The 18,192-nt window shown below is 46.0% G+C and overlaps 2 protein-coding genes and 1 long non-coding RNA gene across 4 annotated transcripts in view; all 3 read left to right on the top strand.

Moving 5' to 3' along the window:
* Positions 1-5,112, top strand: part of LOC121595317 (kinesin-like protein CG14535) — a 115,034-nt gene extending 109,922 nt beyond the window's left edge. For both annotated transcript variants that reach the window (XM_041919226.1, XM_041919227.1), the window contains exons 13-15: positions 19-1,351; positions 1,423-1,527; positions 1,741-5,112. In XM_041919226.1, the coding sequence (XP_041775160.1) occupies positions 19-1,351; positions 1,423-1,527; positions 1,741-2,536 (2,234 nt within the window). In that variant the 3' untranslated portion in view covers positions 2,537-5,112. The remainder of the gene's footprint in view (positions 1-18; positions 1,352-1,422; positions 1,528-1,740) is intronic.
* A 4,927-nt stretch (positions 5,113-10,039) lies between these two features.
* LOC121595322 lies at positions 10,040-10,964 on the top strand. Its single transcript, XR_006005154.1, has 2 exons — positions 10,040-10,152; positions 10,221-10,964. It is a non-coding gene; the product is annotated as an uncharacterized LOC121595322 (long non-coding RNA).
* A 2,515-nt stretch (positions 10,965-13,479) lies between these two features.
* LOC121595321 (cytochrome P450 4d1-like) lies at positions 13,480-16,070 on the top strand. The gene is made up of 4 exons (XM_041919230.1): positions 13,480-13,694; positions 13,768-14,151; positions 14,235-14,846; positions 14,912-16,070. Exons 1-4 carry the CDS (start codon positions 13,532-13,534, stop codon positions 15,250-15,252), a joined length of 1,500 nt encoding a protein of 499 aa, XP_041775164.1. The 5' UTR covers positions 13,480-13,531; the 3' UTR covers positions 15,253-16,070.
* The last annotated feature ends 2,122 nt before the right edge of the window (positions 16,071-18,192 follow it).

Raw genomic sequence — 18,192 nt, 5'->3', positions numbered from 1 at the left:
TTAAACAAAATCCTGCAGCTCAACCCACAAACGCTCCCGGTACGAGTAGTGCCACCACTGTTCCTGGCCGCACCGATAGTCTTAAGCGCAACCAGCATCCAGCGTACGCGCACCAGCAGGGCCAGGGTCCGGAGCTGGTCTCGAGCGCCATTCAGATAGCGGCCCAGCACGCCTCGCCCAAAGTGATAGCGGGAGCCTTTAAGCATGTGTCTGGCGTCAGTAAAGGCTCCAACATCCCTACGCCAAAGGGTTCGCCTATGCGACGCCCAACGGCAGGGCCGGCCGTCGCGAACGTCGGCGGCCCCTCCGCAAACCGGGAGAGTCCCTCGCGACAAATCAGCGAAGAGAAGTGGATCGACGGTCCGCGAGTTTCCAAATCCAAGGTGCATGAGGCGCGTCATCTAATGCGCGAGATCAATCACGTGAAGAAGTGTGAAACTTGGGTCGATGGTCCTCGAACACACAGCGCACAAGCTCACCCGAGTCAGTCGCAACCGCTGTCAGCAAGTGCGGCAGCAGCAGCGGCCACCGCCGCTGCCAACATTGCCGGCGGGTACGGATTTATGGATACGCACAAGAAGAACATGATCCGACAGTGGGTCGAAAACCAGTCCATCCAGCTCCTCCAGCAGTCCATGTCGGCCAACAACTCACCGATGCACACGAAGCACCACACCACTTACAGTTTGCCAAAGTTTAAGCCGAGCCGATCGGATGAGGATGGTTTCTTGACGCTCGAGCTCGATCGTGCGACCGGTGATGAGTTGGTGAACCCGATCGCAATGCGAGGCTTCACTGCGGCGACTACTGTTGCCGCGAACAGCTCGGAGAGTCACGTGCGAACGGGGCTCAAGCAGGGTTACAGTTTCGACGCAGAACAGACATACAATGTTACCACACAGCAGCAGCAGCAGCAGCAGCAGCATCATCAACATCCCCAGCAGAGTCAACCACTGTATGCATCGGTGTCTCATGCCGCTAAAATGTCCACCGCGGCACCCACAGCAACGATGACCTCGGCAAGCTCTCTGCATGACAATCACTCGGAACGATCACGCGCTACATCACAAGCTAGTGATAGGGCGTCCCACACGCAACAGCAGCAAACGGATGCTACCACCCAGGAGGAAGAGGACCAGGACAGTGGACCATCGGAAGTACCGCCTGCGTTGCCGCTCATGGATCCGCTTGGTTCGCGGGAAATCTCACACGAAAGCATCCACATGCTCTGCTCACGGCATGCGTCCCGGGATGACGCGATGAGCGTGCATAGCCACAACAGTCACAACATCGGCATGATGGACTGTGGTCTACAGGTGACGGAGGATGAAATTGCGAAGACTATGAAGGGGTAAGTCAGGAGAATGTTGGGGTTTGAACTGATATTAACAAAAAGGTTGTTTTGTGCTGGATCTTCCACAGAGAGCATCCACTGAGCGCCTTGAGTCATGGAGAGTTGTCAATCGTATCGAGCTTCAATGTTGGTGGAGATGTCTTTAGTGACTGTGTTATCGGCGATAACATGAGGTAAGGGGAATTGGGATACTTTAAAATTATTTTGAAATTACTGCATAAAACCTGGAAGTCTCTCTAAGGTGATTCTCGAAAAGATCTACAACTTGGAGATAAAGATATTCGAACTAGAGGATCTATTTATCTTGGAGAGACTTCCAAATTATATAACCTGCACAACTTCTTCGTCCCTTACACATTTCCTCCATGGACTCCTCTTTACTCCAGGAGCCAATTTGACCAACTCGCACGACTACGCGAGATCTTCACCTCCCAGCTAGCGATGGCCGAGGTAACACCTTCCTTCCGGCTCGGCGATACGAACAGCGTGTACAGTGAGCCCGCCTATCGCTTCAATGCCGGCCCGGGCAGTGTCTGCAGCGAACCGGCCTACCGTCCACCGAGTCCACGCTGCCGGGACTGTCGCCAGTCCATGACAATGTCCCGCACACCCAGCCAAAGCTCGTTGCCAAGCCTCACGGGGATAGTGGCGATCGCGGGCATGGAACAGTACGCCTCCCTTCGCCATCCGGACGGTGCGTCCGACCCAAACCTGCCGAAGCTGGAGAAAACAACGGACGACATGCTGGACCCGGACGACGGACCTCACACGCACATCCGCGAGAACCCGCTGGCCGAGCTGCTCCACTGCCAGAGCGAAGACGACGATGGGCAGCTGAAAGGACCGTCGTCCACTCTGCTACCACCCCAGAACCTGCCCACCCTGCCGCTGCTACCTCTGTCCACACCGGAAGCGTACGATAGTGGGCACGATTCGACGCCCCGCACCTCGAAACATTCGGGCATCTCGCGGCGCGCCGAGAGCGGATACCATAGCGTCGGGACGGTGCGCGATAGCGATGAGTCGAGCTTCGGGTCCGCGGCGTCCAGGGCGCACCAGAAGTCGGCCGGTGCCGGTGGCAAGAAGCGCAACCGTGCCGACAACAAATCGCTCTGCCACTGGCTGCGAAACCCGTTCAACTGCACCTATCCCGACACGGAGGGTGAAATCAGTGACTTCTAGAAGGCCGTTCGATGTGCTTTAGCTAATCTGTTCATCGTGCTGTACTGCGCGTCGTCGTGACAACTTCGCCATGGCAAGCTACATCAGTGTTGTATGTTTAGTTTTTTGGTTTACTGCAAAAGCCTGCTACATCGCCAGAATATCGCCTATATATTGCTGACAATAAGATCGCTTGATCCAAACGCTCACGCGGACGAACTGTACTGGGTGGAGGCTGTAAGACGCGGAACAGAAACTAACCCTAATTGGTGCTTCAAATTGGTAGGGTGCTTCATCGCAGGATGACAGTGAAAAGTAATCAATTCTTCTCAAATTTAACTTCTATTTTTACCGCAGGACTCCACACAGCATAACAAGGAGCGCAACATAACAACTGACAGCTGCTAAACGCTTCAGAAAACGCTTCATTGCCGGTACCATGTTTTGAATATCCTTAGTAGGCCGCTCATTTCTCGTTGAAAAGCTACCAACCTACTGCGATGACCGACAGTTAATGAAACGATTTACCTCCTTTCCCAAGCGTTTTGTGAAGCATTTGACAGCTGTCAGTTGTTATGTTGCGCTCCGTGTTATGCTGTGTGGAGCCCTGCGGTTATGCTCCTACATCTGTACCACTCTCTTGATCTCCTTTTCTCTATCTCTCTCTCTCTCTCTCTTAACTCTTCACATCATTGCTGAGTAAAAATCATAATCATAATCGTTATGTCATGCTTTTCTGTCGTTGTTGGATAATTGTACTGTTTACCCTGCTGTTATCGAACTATCATTCGAACATCGTTCAACAAATGTGGCAGCGTGTTTCGCTGCCTCTGGGCTAAATGCTACCTAATCGCTCTAATCGCACAGATAAATTATGGCACAAACCGATTGTACAGACTATTTTAATGCGATTATTACTGCTTGGACTTTTAATTCAAGCCAGCATGTCCCATTACCGCGGTTCCCGTTGTATCGAATAATGTTTTTAAAATTAAATTTCACCTCCATTGAAAAAGGCCCGCATCGAACTAATGACACTACTACCATTACTCGGTTGCCAAAAATGTGCCCACCCCATTAAAATGTCGCTGCCGCTCCGCGCTAAATGCCATGCCATGTCGCCCCGTAACTAATTGCGTTAGCGAAATTAAGCCCTCCCTCCGCTCCGCATTGCACGATCCGTACTAAGTGGGCAATTGAACTGATTTGTGCGATAATTATCTCCCAATCGGGGTGCGAGGGGCTCTTACGGCACTATATTGAGGGCACTTTGAATGGTCGCTTGTTACAGAGGGCATGTGTAAAAAAATAATAATAAACAAATATCGAAATGCAAATCCTACCAGTAGAGCATCAGCGCAACGCAACGCAAAAAAGCGCTACACGAAACAATCGTTTATGTATAATCTGTTATTAAATCTCTATCGGGTTGGGTTTGGGTGGCGGAACCAGTGGGTGGCCGCCCTCTCCCATGCTGCTTTTTTGTTGCTCTTTGTTCGCAAATCGATCGAACAATTGTGGCAATTACGATGCGATAATCACCATGGCAATGTAAATGATTTGCAATCCGATTTATGTGTTCGCGCGGTCTTAAGTAGCGAAATAAAATAAACAAAAGAAAAAAAGATTAAACGAATAGCGAACAAGTTTATGGGAAAAGGAAGAGAAAGTATGTGAAATAGAGAGAGAGAGAAAGAGAGAGAGAGCCAGGGAATGGTTAAAAGAGAGACAGACAGAGTTGAAAATAGTAAATCGAAGTATGAAAAGATATCAATTTTACCTGTCAACAATCATAGTAGCAGAAAAGCATGACGTTATCCCTCTTAGTAACGACCACAACACGGCCGCGCGGCCGTTTGTTTACAATCGTTGAGTTCGATTCTTCAACACTTTAATGCTGATTAAATTGTATTTAAACCCGGTCTTTGTACAGCTGTTTTTTATTTCATTTTTTAAACAATCTCTTTTGTAAGAAGCATTTCAGCTGTTGCAAGAATTGAGCACAACAGATTACAAACCTACCGTTTACTAAGCCATCTACAAACAGCAGCACAGCACTGAAACCACTCACAAATGAGAGCGGAACACAGATTTTAATTGGCACTAGGATACGACTAACGATCATCACTAATCATATACAGGAGACACACAGCCGGCAGACCGGTGGTATCCGGTTCCGAAAATACAGGTACACAGTTTTATAGAATGAAATTTTACAACAATCCCAAAAGACGGACGTTGCCCTATGCCCCCTGTTGTCGTTCGTCGTGCAAGCGTCGGCTGCTTTGATCCCGAAAGAAAGAGAGAGAAAAAAAACACACACACTGCTAGCTATCCAAAATCCGCGATCCTCCTTCCTATATAGCGCGCGTGCGTTGGTGCGTGCGTGAGAACTGAGAAGCATCACCAGCCTCTTAATGAACCGATTATACTATTGTAATTACTATTACCATTATTGCGACGGCTATTGCACGAAAGGTGTATTGTATAATCTTTTTATCTACCGCTTTTATCGATGCTCGCCACAAATGTGACGAACGTATTGAAGGGCGAGGGAGAGCGAGAAATAATCAACTGAAAATAGAAAATAATTTTATAAAAAGACTGCATTAGGTTGGTTTTTTGTTTAGTAAAAATTTGTGTAAAAATAGAAAGAAAAATCACTGAACTGTTGAGCTGAGGTAAGTACTTCGCTTAAAGTAAGTGCTGCGATGCAACAATCAAGCGTTCGGGGCTGCACTCTTCGCATGCATGCTTCAGATAAGCACTCAATCCCTGATTAAGCTTTTATGCTGCGTTCTACGGTCGAAAGGGGAAAAAAAGAGAAACAAGCACAACTCGCCAGAGTTTCCACCTGCTTCATTTCAAGCCCCATTAACGTCATTAACGATGCACGTGATTTCCCTGTCGCTTCACTATCTCTTCATCGTTTCACGGAAAAAAAAAGTTCATCAGCATCTCAACCCCTGCGATAGTGTAATTCCATTCCGGCGCACACTTCCACATGCACCTGCTGCCTGCTTTGATTTTGCTACCGAATTCCCTCGTCGGTGGGTTGGCCTGGAAAAGAGAGAGACGGCCGTAAAAAGTTCCATCCCCTCGCAATCGTTTTCCCTATCATTTTTCGCTCTCTGCTTCCGTACTGCTAAATCCACCTGCTGATAGAAATTCCTCACCATAGGAGGGGGACTTTCTTGCAATGCAAACGAACGCCGAAACCAAGAAGGCAGCGCGCAATTTGCAACCTCTGCCGGCCACTCAACCGTAAAGGGTCGCCCTAGGCCGTTTTTGAACTTCCCAAAAAAGAAAGGCTCCCAAGTATGAAGCCAACACCACCGAAAACCACCCCTCCACAGAGGCCGCGAAGGGTTCGGAAAGCAAAAGTCTAATGCGGAAGGGTTACACGGTTTTATTAACAATTTCATTCCGCCAAAACATTCCTCAAGACGCCCCGAAAACCCCGTCCCGGAGGTTACGTTCGCAGAGTGACCTAGATTGGGTGAAGTTTTCTTGTGAAGTGCGTTGACTTTTCACGGTGGCCACCAACCGTTTTGCCACCCTCGTCGCGAGTTTTCCGGCAAGCATTCTTCTTTTCGCCCCCTGCCATTTGAAAAGGTGTGTGCACGATAAGACGGAAGATGACGGAAGTAACGAATCGGGGAGTAATTATGACGGAATTAAATGTTAAGCTCTACCACCGTTTGCTACCGGTGCTATTGTGTTTGGTCAGGATGAAATGAATCCTGCTCCGGGGAAGATGCTCACAAAGGTGTAATGGAGGGAAAGGGGGGAAGCCGGGAGAGTGGGAAGGGATTTGAGTTTCTTAAAATAACAATTTGTTAGATTGCTTCGGACGGTATGTAACCCTGTCAGTAATTAGCGCTGCGCTGAATGAAGGAAAGTTACTTTAATCATCTAGCTCGGTGTCCTATTGCAAGTTCATTCCTTGAAGTGATGCTTTACAGGGTTTTCCAGAAGTTCTCTTAGCTGTGCGACACTTTATTGACTCTTTCTTTCGTGAAATGAACCTAATGTAATGGGAATTGGACTCTATAGCACACTTTTTGGACAAATCCAATAGGTTTTTTCAACGGAGCCGGTCCATACGTCCAAGGTACCATAAAGTGCAATTTCCAACAAGAAAGGGTCAACGAAGTGCCCCACAAGTATGAGGACTTGGAAAAACCTGTAAGAAGTACAGTGGAGCGCCGTTTATCCGGGTGCCTTTTATTCGGCTGTCCGTTAATCCTTGCTGTTGAGAAATGGCAATGTTCAATACAAAGGTCAGATTGCGTTATGAGAAGGATATTTGAAAAAGTGGTTATAAGAGCATTGCATTGTCATAACAAAAAACACTATAATTCATGGCAAGTTTCAAATAATCTCAATGGAAAAACACGAAGTAAATTAAAAATGGGTTATTTATAAAAAAAAAAAACAAAATAATTTTTCAAAAATTAATCAGGAATTGGTGAAAAAATATATAATTTAACCTATTATCCGTGTTATTCGCATATCCGGGCGAGGCCAAGTCCCGACAAGCCCGGACAAACGGCGCTCCACTGTACCTCGAATACTTTTGGGATATTTATCTGTAAAGGATATAAATATGAACACTCCCCTGCAAACATCGTTTGACTTTTATGGACGTTTTGACCAAAAATTGTCCACCACAGAGCGGACATTTATGCAGGTCGTAAGACCATGGAGAGCTACTAGAAACCGCCTTAGTCATATATAATCCAACAAGCTCCCCGATGACTCATTACGGTATTGTAAAAAGGACACATTGCCTAAGGGAAGCTGCACTAACTTGTGCCTTCCCAAATCCAGGCAAATGAGCAACGAGTACACTTTGTACAGCTACAGGGCCTTGGTACGATAAGGTCAATTTGCTGATGCATAAGCCTGTTCACATGTTTGGCCTACCATTTAAGAGAGACACGGTACAATATACTTCTTTTCCTGCACGCTAACAACCCGAAAGAAACTATCAATAACTGGGGGATCATACACTGGTGTAGAAGAACTTCCAATTCCTGCTCTCCCAGCATCGCACCAAACACCGCATTCCACGTAAATGTAACTCCCTCCACAACTCTCAACCCACCTTAGGTCACCTGTTATTACGTTTTATTGTTATCTCTATATTTATGAAAAAAAACACACACACATAGAGAGAACTCTACAGTCCTTCCTGCCAAAACGTAGCATACGTTAGCTGCTGGAGTGTAGCCCAAAATGAACCCGAACCGGGCGGTTCGGTTGTTTAGCCCCTCTGGCCCCCGGCTCGGATAAAGTTGTAGCAGCAGCATAATGCGAATGCTAATAATCATAATAGTAATGGTTTTATGTTCCAGGGCAGGTTCTCCATCTCCATCTGCCCAATGCCTGGTGACTGGTTGTTGTCGAAATTGCATTGCCACCGGGAAAGGAAAACTTTCGAAACTCCCGCAGGACTTTGTTTTTGGGGTGAGATGGTAACGGAAGACAATAGAGCGTCATGGATGGGCTGGGTGGATGGTTGTTGTTTGTTTAGCTTATCAAATGACGCTTCGCTGCGGATAGTAGAGCGTAACGAAACTGTTTCATATTTCTGGATGCTGGATTTTGGGATCCTTCTTTGAATATTTATCCTAGTTGCATAGACGTTTCCTTGAGCTTCATATAAATTCTGCACGTCAATTTCCACTCCAAATCCCTGTAGCTTTACCGAAACCAGCAATCTTTCCTTTTCTGAAACGGTCCGATTTCCATAAAACTCAATGCCAAGATCGATAGCCCAAGCGCATCTCACACTCCACTCCACAAGCACCGGAAAACCAATCTTTTCCCTTTAACGAAAGCAATTAAAGCTCCTGTCGCAGCGCTTCCTGTTTCGGAAAGCTTCTTCCCGCACTTCCCTCTGCCTAGCTCATTCCCAATGCTCATACCAGACACCAAGACCGGCTTCGTGCCGTATAATCAAATAGGATCTAATTTCGCAAACGTTATTTCACTCACATTAGTTGTGATCAATGTGGCGAGGATAGTAATTAAGAGAAACTTTCCCATTTTTATGCTCGCTTCCGTTTGCGTTTGCTCCAATATGGCCATGCTTTTTGCTCCGTCTTGCCCTCTTCGAGCGCACAGCTGCTTGCACGACAGGGCTGCACCAAATTGTCCCCAAACCCCTGTCCCTACACTCACTCCTTTTTGCACCGAAATCGATTCCGAGATCGGGGCTAGTCATGAAAGATAAATGATGGCGACACGAAGACATCGAACCGACACCGGAACCCGTCCAAATAGAGCTGAGATCGATTGACGCTCGGATTGCTTACAGATTCAACATTTAGCTAGCCCTTTTTTTCTAGCCTTTTGTCTTTGTCCTTTCGACCTATTGCACAGTGAGTCATGTCATCAAGATTGATCTCGATTGAAATTAGATTACCGGAAAGAATGTGATTACGATAATAGGTCCACTCGATTGTGTGTGTGCGTGTGTGCTTCGTCTTTCCTTCTTTCTCATGCTGGTGTTTTATTGGGTCAGCTGAGATTGGAGACTATTTATTCCCAAAGCACACAGAAGCTTCGGAAGGAATTAGGTTCCGTTATTGGCCGGACATTGGGACATGTTGTTATGCTTTCTTTGCACGGTGATTGGATTAACATCGATGGCATGTTCTTATCTGACTGAAGCTGGGACTACATCTAGAGAGTTGAAGGCAAATTGCACAACATTTGTCAAATTATTGTATTTAGCAAACACTACAGCTAAAGTTAGCTCTAAAAATAATAATAATACATGACAAAAAATAAGGCGAAAAAGGCAATAAACAAGTTTTTAACGCGTTTTTGTTGTGTTAATTGCATACATCTAGGCGTGTAAAAACTAAAATGTAATGTGTATCGAAGCGCCTAAATGCATGCAATTTGCAATTGAAATCTATTTTATGACGACAAACCGTCAAGTTGAACGCTTGGCTAGCTAATAACAACACTTTTTAGTCTTGAAATTTGCTAACCAAAGCTGATTTAGAGCAAACGTATTTCCATCCTGTTAAACGATTCTTTGCTACAAGAACCATCATCATACACATCAACGCTCAGTGAACATCTGTTTGCTCGTGTACAATAAAACACTTCCTACTTTAACACAACTGCCACGTTTCCTCCCCCCCAAGTCGCTTTCGATGACAACAATGCTCCACCGTAAGTAGTATTGCTCCCATTAGCAATACAGAGCCCATAATCCTGTCCACCGTCCCGGTACCGATTCCTGCACCGTTACCGAAACCTATAAAATTAAAATAGATTCCTTCCGTCTTATCTCGTCGCTTATTTATGCTTTCAGCAACTATTAAACGCAACACTCTCCACCGGTCCAGCAGCTAATCCCTGCTGGATTTACTGAACGCCCACCAGGCTCCCAGCAGCTTCCGTTCCGCTTGCGGGATCCATCCATCCATCCCCCGAGCCGGCGACGTTTCCCGGATGACAATTTCAGCACGGAAAATCGAGTTGACATATGATGCAAGTCGCTTTCCGTTCCGCTTTTCAGACGAAAGCGATCTCACTTTGAGCAGCGTGCTGTGAGAAAAAAGTAAGGGGAAAATCAGTGCAATCATCGTCATGGTAGTCATGGCGAAAAAAAGGTATTCCCCTCTTTCGCTTTTTCTACCGTTACATCCCTAGTACACTCTGACTCTTCCTTTCTATTCAGTTTATCTGTTGACTTGTTGTACTGCCATGGTTGGATTTGATCCGCAGTACATCAAGTCAGAACAGCTCTATTAAACATGTAAACCATTGAAGGCTTCGAAATCTAGGACGTTTAAAGGGCACCAGTAGACGCATCGAATCTTGAAGCAGAAATAGATCCACGTACAAGTGAAAATATTGACGATGATATCGTGTTGCCTTTGATGATTTCTAGGTGTTCAAGAAACAACAAGGGATGGTGAAGAGCAAACGATGGAGAGTGCAAGTAATGAATTTTGTTTTCGTTAATTGCGGAAACTAAATTTGATTCTTTTTTAATGGTAGCTGCTGATTTAGGATCCAGGCTAGACAAAGAAAAAGGATTTGGAGAAAATTTGTGAAAACGGAATGTATAAATCCTCCAAGTACAAATAATGACTGAAGCAATTCCAATGTGACTAGCAGTGGAAAAGGAGTGTACGCTCTCTAAGCAGGGATGAATTTGCAAATGACGCAGGATGTAAGAACACTGCAAAACAGCACATGTTATGTACATGTGGCCAGCCGGCTCTGTCACTCTATTTACACTACAAACCATAAAAAGCACGTGATTTTATTTAGCTTTTATAGGGTTCTTTGCCGGGTGTTTTTTTTTTCAAGTTTATTAGGCAGGCCTTTAGGTTTTAGGCCTTTCTGTGATTCATAGGAATGTTTTAGAATTGTGCATGCAGGTCAGAACTACAAAATATATTACGAATCAATACAATTATACTATTTTTGAAGTAATTGATTAGATGTGTATTTCCTTCAGTTTTAATGTGTTCCATCGAATTCAGTTGTTTAAGTGTCGAACATCAGTGTCGGCCAGGGGCCCCAAAAAAGGCACCTATGACCCGCTCACAAGTTAAATTGCTACTCAATCCTTCTCTGGTTAGGACATTTAATACAATCCCCTGCTAGACGCTTCAATCAAGCCTCTACTTTCGTGTGACCGCTTAGGGCCTCCATTCGTCTTAATCCGCCATTGCTAACAATCAAAAATATCCAAAACATGGCCTTTCATGTAATATTAGATGGCTTTTGTGGACCATTATTTTCCGTTTTAAATTCGACTCGATGCGTATCATCTCTAGGTATTTTCAATCCATGTAATATTTCTCTTGATTTTCAACGTTAATGGTCATCGCACAACTGGGTATCTTCTTCATCGTCAAACGCTACTTCATGTTTTGTTGATGCCTGTGATGGAGACGAATCATCCTCTGCAATTTTAAAACTTTTTTTATATTGACAACAGCACTTTGTTGGGTATTTTACACTTACCTATAGGCTGCGAATCAATTATTGGTACGGGAAGATGTTCATCATCTTCCCATGTTTGCCCTCACGTTTTCTTCAAAGCATCGTGTGTCTGATACAACATTTCACTATATTTTAACTGATTTGGGATATTTGATATGCTCTTTCAACAAAAGAATTGAGAAATGTAGACCGCGAGCAATTATTGCACGTTTTACAAATGTAAAAAATTCGTAGATGATCCAATGTTCTCCTAAAACCACAACACAATGGCGGCTCGATGTGGGGAAGATATTTTTACTCACTCCAAAATCCGACCTCATCATGATTTCATCATGTGAGCGGCTGTTGCTTGATCATCTCATTAGAGCAATCATCGGCGATAGATTTGCTCACCATACAAACAAAATCATCTCGCCTTAGCGAGGGGAAAAAACAAGCTTGCTCAGTACGCAGGAGGAAACGATGATAGCCTCTCAGTATGGGTTGAAGCAGCTGTCATTGAGCTCGCCATAGTGAGAGTAGGCTGGATTGTCATTTGGGTTGTTTTCGAAACAGAAAAAAACCTTCCCGATCGTCCCCCATTGTACGGTGCAAAAGCTACACAGCAAAATTCATACACTCAACCCCACCCTTTTACGGTTGTGAAACGTTACCGTCCCTTCGTAATGAAACCGTTTAACCGTTTCCGATACATACCACCGATACCAGCCGTCGTCGGGACAGCTGAAGATGCTTTTATTGCGTCCATTTTACCCACCCTCTGGGTAAACATTTGCCGTCCGTTTCCTGTGCACACACACACACACACGGGTCAGGGGGAGGGGGGGGGGTGAATGTGAATTAAAACGGGCTTCTAAGGTATCAGCCATACAACGGGAAATGGCGTGTGGTAAACGGCAGCACAAACCCCAACTCCGAGAGCACGTTGTACACATTTGCGAATTACGACATTCGCAGCTAAACAAGACCAGTTGGTTTGTCACGGTGCGAATGGTACACGGGCATAAAATCCGTACAAAATCACATTAAAAACAAGCATCGTTAAGTTGCTGGGTTAGTATTGCCCTTTTTTTCGGTGGTTTTTTTTTTTTGCAGAAAAGGGAGTTCAGACCGTTGTGTTACATGATGATGCTGCGTTGTCCAAATCTGGACAGTTTTGTAACATCACCGCCGGAGTTCATGGGCCTTTTCCAAGCCGTGATCCTATCGTTATCTCGAGTGGGACCACGAGCATCGCTTCTTCAAGTTGTCCGTGAGTTTTGGTTTTCTTTTTACCAAGCCCAATGTCTAAATCGAGGTAAGCTTTCGCTGAACCCTGAAGAACAGACAGACAGAGCGCCTGTATCGCTGGTATCGTAGCGTCACCATAGCGAGCACGACACGGGCACGGGCTTCGGAAGACAAAAAGGATTACGTTTGGATTTGGTTTGTCACGTTCCGGTCACACAGTTGGCAAATCTTGATCTGAGCACACGGGTCAGAGTGCTATTGCCCGGTCGTTGCCAATCAAAACGGGAGCGTTACGTCGTGGCAGGAAGAGATTTCTTATCCGGCGCACGGTTTGTTTGAGTTAACGTAGGAAGGGACAAGTGCTTCTTTTTTAGTGGCTGTCTTGTTTCGTAAAGGTGGCGTGGATGCTGTACATTTTACAATTTTTTAAGGTTTGGTTTAATTTACACACAAAAAATGCCTTAAATATTCAAAACAGCAAATATTCTGTTGGTATCCAAATCTAAACTAAAATTTAAATTGAAAAATGATGTCACTCGACAACAAGATTACAGACGCCAAAACCGACTTTGCTTGGATGATTCAGAAAGTCACTCAGAAATCCCGCCCATGAGCTTTGCTCCCACGACTCACTGCTCACTGTAGCCAACGCTTTTGATGAAAACAAACCTGCAATCAGCTGATCTTATCGATACGATAAGACCCTTGCTATATAAACGTCCAGCGCAGCGGTGTCTTCACGCATCAGTTGCTAGCGGTCCGTGTCGATAAGGCGTAAAGGTTCAAAGTTACACTACCAAAATGTTTGTTTTGGTTGCGGTGTTTGTGGTTTATCTTTCCTACCTATTGCTAAAATATCATCAAAAGCGACAAGAGAGGCTGAAGCTTCTTAGGTACTTCCCAGGACCCCAGCCGGAGTACATTCTTGGGTGTAGTTACCTGTTTCATAACAAATCTATTACAGGTGAGCATTGAGTTTTTGCAATGTTTTTGAACTCCCGTGTTAAAAAACTTGCTTATTTCCGCATTTACAACAGAAATATTCGATACCATTGTTGACTCCCATGCCCAATACGGTAAGGATATATGCCTAATCGGTGCATTCAACATGCTGGAGCTAGAAATCGCTTCCGCCCAAAACATCGAAAAGGTGCTGCTGGCAAAGACAACGAAAAAATCCTACCAATACGACTTCCTAGAGCCGTGGCTCGGTACCGGGCTGCTGCTTTCGTTCGGCGAGAAGTGGTTCCAGCGTCGCAAGATCATCACACCGTCGTTTCATTTCAAAATTCTCGACCAATTCATGGACGTGTTCAACCGAGAGGCGGACACGCTCGTCTCCAAGCTGGAACGGCACGTCGATCAGCAAGAGTTCGATATCTACGATCACATCACGCTGTACGCGCTGGATAGTATTTGCGGTAGGTCATTGGGCGTGGGATTTGCGTGTTGGTGGGATTATTGGTGTAGCTTATCGTACAATGGTTTTATCTGGGCCTTCTAGCAACATCGATGGGTGTTCACATCAACGCACAGGAAGACCCCAGCAACGAGTACACCCAGGGCGTTAAGAAGGTGTCCGAGTACGTGTTTCGGCGCATTTTCAGTGTGCTGAATCAGTTCCCCGCCCTCTTTGTGCTGTACTCTTACGCGAGGGAACAGGGAAGAATCATCAAACGGTTGCATGATTTCACAAACACTGTCATCGATACGAGAAGGAAACAGCTAGCGAAGGAAGACAAACCCGTACAGGTGGACGATTACTCCAAACACCGCGACACGTTCCTCGATCAGCTGCTGAAGGTAAGGGTCAACGGACAGCCGCTCAGCACGGCCGACATTCGGGAGGAGGTGGACACGTTCATGTTCGAGGGGCATGATACGACGACTTCGGGCATTTCGTTCACCATTCTGCAGCTGGCAAAGCATCAGGATGTTCAGCAGAAGCTGTACGAAGAGATCGACACCGTACTGGGGGAGAGTGCAAAGACGATCGTCCTCACGAACGCACTCCTTCAGGAGCTTAAGTATCTGGATCTAGTAATCAAGGAGTCGTTGCGCTTAGTTCCTCCGGTTCCGTTCGTGGGGCGTAAACTTCTCGAGGATATGGAAATGAGTAGGTCACTTTGGTCGCCTTCGCTCTGTAGCTTTGCAACTAAGCTGTTCTTTTCCTCACTCCAGACGGTACAGTAGTGCCCGCCGGAACAACCATCTCGCTCAACATCTTCTGCCTGCACCGCAATCCCGAGGTGTTCCCCGAGCCGGAAAAGTTTATCCCGGAGCGGTTCTCCGACGCGAACGAAATCCCGCGCGGCCCGTACGACTACATCCCGTTCAGTGCCGGTTCGCGGAACTGTATTGGTCAGAAGTACGCGCTGCTCGAGATGAAAGTTACCATCGTGAAGCTGCTGGCCAGCTACCGTATCCTGCCCGGCGAGTCGATCGATCAAGTGCGCTACAAGGCGGATCTTGTCATCCGCCCTTCCGGCGGCATTCCGGTGAAACTCGCCAGAAGAAGTTAACGTTCGCTTCTTCATTAATGAAACCTTTGGTTCTAATCTTTGTGCGTTTGAAAAGAGGAGCAAAGGGGGAAAAACCCCTAGAAGGCGACCTGATTGGCCTTTCACTAACGAGCTTTTGCTGCCTTCTCCCGCACGCACACTACACTGCCGTGCGGAAGGCTCATCAAGGTGCACGGGTTTTACCTGCTCGGAATATTATAATTTAATTAATCAATCTGAAACCCAACTATTCCCATCGGTCAGAGCGTACGATGGACAGAGGGATAGAAGAGGGAAAAAAAACTCGAAATACATAACCGCAAAAAGTTGCCACTTCATACTCGAGGGGGGGATCCGTTGGAACAGTAACAGCCGCCTAGCAGTGCACGGCAATGGTTTCATAAATTAAATTTATCAACTTTTTTCCTTCTGACAGCTCTTCCCTGTTTTTTCTGTACCTCCTCTCCGCTCCCATTATGCTTCCTATAACACGACCAGTATGTATGGTGTGCTTCATCTGTCGCGAACACTAGCCAGTAAGAGCTAACCAATATCAAACAAACTACCATCCGGGCAACGGGGTTTGGTCGTTAGCTCCGTCGGGGTGTATTTTTTTCTGATTTTGAGTGCAACAACTTCAACACACAGTGGAAGCACGTTCCCGCTCGGACCACGGCATCCCGAACGGCCGAAAGACGGAAAGTCATCAAAGAGACTACACCAGCGCCCGGTTTCCACTGTTTCCGTTCCACGTACCGGGCCGGACTTTGGCACGATGAATGGACGGTTGATTGAATGAAAATATTGTATATTTCCGCTCTCGTTGCGGTACAGACAAAGTGTGTGTGTTTTTTTGCTAAGCTGAATGACGATGGCGTTATGGCGCAGCGAGGGGAAATAATCAATCCTCCCATGAGTGTGTGAAGCTGGCGAAAAAAGAAAACAAGAACCGTTAGATTATTGAGTAAATAGATGGGTTCTATGACAATGCATCGTAAAACGGTTTGTAAATGGTGTGCAATGCGCATTGCATACTTTCAGGCGATTTAGTTGATTTTTTAATTCAATATGCAAAAGACGCCCAAATGTAGGCAATCAGCTGCACCAAAACGATCTTCGCACTGTTTCATTTAAAAACAAATGCCTTTTTTTAACATTTTCTCGTACAAAAGCGTTCAGTTCCACCCGCACTTCACAGCCCCGAAGATTGATGTAATTGTGATGGGCATCCCGGACGTTCAATGTTTATCGCTGCTCCAGCCGCTTATCAATCTATCGCGAAGAAAGCAACAGCAACACAGCGAAAAGAAACTTTCTGATCCAATTTGTTTGATTATGATTGGTACCGGGGCGCAAGTAAGTCGAAACGTGGGTAACGTAATTGTGGATTGTTTTACGTCACTTCGCACCGGCTCTTTCTGGTTTGCTGTCGTCTTTTATTCATCGTTACCACCCGATGCCCGTACCCTGCCCGCAAAGGGTTCCCATCCACAGAACCATATTTGTGCGAACCGATGCCGTGCCGTGCAGTGAATATTTTAGTATCCTTTCCTTTCAGACTGCCAATACCACTTCCTAGTCCTCGTAGCATTCCTAAAACCCGTACCGTAATATATACACACTACGCAATGCTAAACCCTTACTTTGCAGCCCAGAAATCTGCCACGACGACTTTCGGGGTTTTGCAAAATTTATTGCACAAGGTACATACTTTTTTGCATTATAGATCCCGTGCAAACAGCAACCAGGCACAAAGCTTAACCGCTGAAAGCGTTCCTCCTGTACGCTGCCGGAACGAAGCTTACCAACCTCAAGGTTTGGTACGGTTCTTGATGGTGGTGGATGGGGACGATGAAATGAAGATTCAACCGCCCCCCTTTTCAACCGAAAACTGTTTGCACTGCAACCCGAGTGCTTTATGTGGCGCGTGCTGCACACTCTTGTAGCGATGGAATGCACCGGTGCATTCCCCTCTGTAGCAGCGCGCTGCTTGGCCAAAGCTTGGAGCTCTACGGAAGCTGCGAATTAATCTTCCGTCCTTGCTTGCACGTCGCCGTGATAGTGTATGCGAGAAAGGATGTGTAGTGCCGCCGACCACAGCCCACGTTTCCTGGGAATCTGTTCCCAGCCCAGGGTACACTATATTTGTTTATTATTTTCTCACCTGAACAGCCACACGGCGCTTCTTGCCGTTGCGATGTGTAAGTGCAAACACGGTCGCTTCCCATGAAATGCAGCGCAGTAAGCCACACTGGCGGTGAATACTGCAGATAAGTGCTGTCGTAGTTGGCACTGCTGGAGAAATTAAGCGGGTAAACTGTAAAATGTTATCGTTCCAAAAAAAAATGGATCTTTGCCGTGTTTCTTTTCGGGCTTGACGCTTCACCGGTACACAAGGGCAGGAGATTTATGGCGGTGCATGTTTTGATATTTTGCTCCACGCTCATTTCAGGATTGATTTTTTAAAACGATCATTGGGGTCCTTTCCGTTTTCAGTTCGTTGGATTCAAATTTAGCCTGTCAGCTGTTTGCATTGAATTGCAGTTTTCGAGCAGCTGGCAAAGTGGGTACCCAAGTGACATTTTCGAGCAGATTCTTAGCGTTTTTTAAGCTGCTGGAAGCTTAAAGAGCAGGCTTAAAACAGTTGAAACGTCAGAGTGAAGCGTTTTTGCTGGTGCCATTTTGAGAATTGTCATCTCGTTGTGCACAAGCTACCTGCCCAAAACAAAACATGCGTACTCTTCAATCCGTATCAAACAAAAAGTTTATTATAAAACACTCTTTCGCGTTGTTTTGTTAATTTCCCTGCATTTCTCCGCTATTCTGATATTCCTGGATAGAGAGTGTAATATCTTGTTAATAGCAATCGTGGTATTCCGTCTCACCTTATGTCTATGTGAATCTTGATTAATGTCAAAACCGAAAGTAACAGCAGCAGAAAAATAAAATGGGCATTCGAGT

Source organism: Anopheles merus, chromosome 3R (assembly GCF_017562075.2).
Source record: "Anopheles merus strain MAF chromosome 3R, AmerM5.1, whole genome shotgun sequence".
Lineage (NCBI taxonomy): Eukaryota > Metazoa > Arthropoda > Insecta > Diptera > Culicidae > Anopheles > Anopheles merus.
This window is presented reverse-complemented; position numbering and strand designations above follow the sequence as displayed.

What these genes read in the sequence shown, in the direction of transcription:
- LOC121595321 (XM_041919230.1), top strand. Translation starts at nt 13,532, where the DNA reads ATGTTTGTTTTGGTTGCGGTGTTTGTGGTTTATCTTTCCTACCTATTG. An exon ending in TCATAACAAATCTATTACAG is followed by an intron (nt 13,695 to 13,767) that starts GTGAGCATTGAG and finishes CATTTACAACAG; the next exon opens with AAATATTCGATACCATTGTT. An exon ending in TCTCGAGGATATGGAAATGA is followed by an intron (nt 14,847 to 14,911) that starts GTAGGTCACTTT and finishes TCCTCACTCCAG; the next exon opens with ACGGTACAGTAGTGCCCGCC.